At 30.6% G+C, this 2,615-nt stretch overlaps 1 protein-coding gene across 5 annotated transcripts in view; it reads right to left on the minus strand.

Moving 5' to 3' along the window:
• The window catches only part of LOC115236215 (zinc finger CCCH domain-containing protein 13-like), an 8,381-nt gene extending 7,110 nt beyond the window's left edge, over positions 1-1,271 (minus strand). For 2 of the 5 annotated variants that reach the window (XM_029808516.1, XM_029808514.1), the window contains exons 1-3: positions 957-1,271; positions 404-490; positions 6-100 (exon numbers count right to left, since the gene is read on the minus strand). In XM_029808516.1, the coding sequence (XP_029664376.1) occupies positions 6-100; positions 404-429 (121 nt within the window). In that variant the 5' untranslated portion in view covers positions 430-490; positions 957-1,271. The remainder of the gene's footprint in view (positions 1-5; positions 101-403; positions 491-956) is intronic. The other 3 variants (XM_029808518.1, XM_029808517.1, XM_029808515.1) reach the window with 2 other exon arrangements.
• Positions 1,272-2,615: the final 1,344 nt, after the last annotated feature.

Here is a 2,615-nt window from a genome sequence, read left to right on the forward strand (position 1 = left end):
TGAACCGCTGCTCCATTCATTCCCTCCGCCACCACCTCTTCCTCTATAAGAACCACCTCCACGAGGAATAAATCCACGACCACGAGAACTCATAGTGGAACTATAAAAGAAATTCAAAGAATTCTGTCATTATGCTTACATTGTATTTATTTCTTTTTTCATATTTTATGTCTTGATATATTTCAACATCCTTATTCAAAAAGTTTTTTGACCAATTGAAGAAACCGATTATTAATATACAAATATGGTATTTTATATGAAAGTATATAGTAATAAGTTATATATAAAAGTCGTTTGGAATACAGAAGACTTATTTATTAAGATGTCATCAAAGTAAATCATTTCGTATTGAGCTTGTAGATCAAATGCAACCCTTGCAACATTATGAATATACTTTACCAACCTGTATTTATTATAACCGTAGCTCATGGTTGCAATATTTTTGATGAACGAGCTAGAAAGAGAAAGGAGACTGTAGCAGATGCAGCGTCTATGGACAAAACAAATATTTTTATACAACATATATCTGTTTCAACGTGTGATACAGATTATATATTTCCGAAAAATATACACTGAAGCCTCTTCGCCACTATAAATTGCTATTCAGATTAATCATGATTGTAATAGAAATTGATATGAAAACGAATATCGACTATGTGCAATACCTGCAAATAAGATTCTTTTTTTTAAAAAAAGAAGTAGCAAAAAGTACTATAATGAAATACCATTCATTGATTGCATTGGAGAGTCATTATAAATAATATGACGATGACGAAAGAGAATTCTTATTCCCTTTACATGAAATTCTCTGGAGACACAGATTTATCATGAAATAAAAACTACGAATCGACGACAAAATCGATATTATATTTGTGCAATATTAAAAATAATAGTCGCAATCTTGATATATATTAATATCTCGCACATAACGTGCATAACGTGGATGAGAAGCTTACATTGCTGAGCTAAAAGAGGTGTCTTTTTTTTGCTTATTACGACGGAAAACACGATTATAATCGATTCTTCGATCCGTTCAACACGTGCGGTATATTCGGCTTAGTCAGCCTTTTTATAAATGTGCAATCTTGAGTGACTTGGTTGCAAGCTGTTGCCTTTCTCTTGTTCTTTATAGATTCACAAGTTTTTTCGGGAAAAGTCTATGCCAAGTTGCATCACGACATTGACCCATCGGAGCAGATAAAATGTCGGCACACGAATTTTTGGAGTAGCGTCCCACACTGTCCCACAGTCGTAAGGCCCGTTCTACAATAAATCGTATGTCGTTAGTCGTAAAGCCCGTATCAGACTACCGAATTGAAGATTGAAAGACCAATCAGGATAAAAGGAACTAAAATTTTCTTGTCCTGATTGGTGAAATTTCAATCTCAATGCATAGTCTGATACGGGCTTAAGTAGATTGACCAATCACAGTCGAATATTCTCGGAATAATCGACTATCGTTGGTCAATTTGCTTAAGCCCGTATCAGACTATGCATTGAGATTGAATTTTGACCAATCAGGATAAAAGGAACTAAAATTTCCTTGTCCTGATTGGTCAAATTTCGATCGCAATGAAGATATAGAAGTCTGTACGAACTAGTCGTACGATAAATATAGAGTGTGTTCTATTCGACGCAACAAATGTTTCGAAACGTTTGATCGACTAATCCGAGCAAAGAAATCTTTATTTCTTTCATTCTGATTAGTGTATCAAAGGATTCAAAATTATCGTAGCGTCAAAATAGCGCACATCCGTAATATCATTCTAATTAGAAAGAATCGTTTTGAATATAAGAATCCGGTTTTTATAGCATGAAGAACATATAATTTTTCGCTTATTTAATACTATTTTATGAAATATATTTTCAAATAATAAATTAATTAAAATCTGAATCATGCTTTAGTTCATATATCAATTTTATACAAAATGTATACGACTTGAAGGAGATATTTATTATTATCATATTAATGTTATATTAATTATATATTATTTTTAATTATATTATTGTTATTATTGTATTCTATTATCACATCGAAATATCGTTATCATGAATTAAAGGAAAAACAAATCTTTACACGTTAATAAATTTACAGTCATCAATAACACAATTATTATTTTTTGAGAAAGATAAGGTAAAAGAGGGAAAATAAAATGCATATTTATACGTATTTGCAATAATCTTATAGATCATGCTATATTATACATTGAACAAACCATGTATGCATTGATGCATTGTGTTTACATCATCACATACGTCATGTTGACATTGTTAATATTTGCTGTATTTATTCCTTTGCACATTTTCTGTTGCCCAGCCTACATAAAAGACAAAGCTGGAAATTTATTAAAGTAATACGTTCAATCGCATAATTGGTACAAATTGATGAAGTTAATTTTTTCAGAAAATTTTTTAATATAGTAATAACGATAACATACAAAACATTTAAATTTAATATACTGCTTTTCCATAATTCTATTTACATGTAAGAGATTCTTCCAAATTTATCTTGTCATGCTTATATTGAAAAAATCCTAATAATGGGAACAAAAATGATTTCTACGATAGATATATATATTATCTACAAGAGAAAAAGAAAGGGAAAGAGAGGGAGG

Source organism: Formica exsecta, unplaced genomic scaffold (genome assembly GCF_003651465.1).
Source record: "Formica exsecta isolate Colony F162 unplaced genomic scaffold, ASM365146v1 scaffold247, whole genome shotgun sequence".
NCBI classification, from domain to species: Eukaryota; Metazoa; Arthropoda; class Insecta; order Hymenoptera; family Formicidae; genus Formica; species Formica exsecta.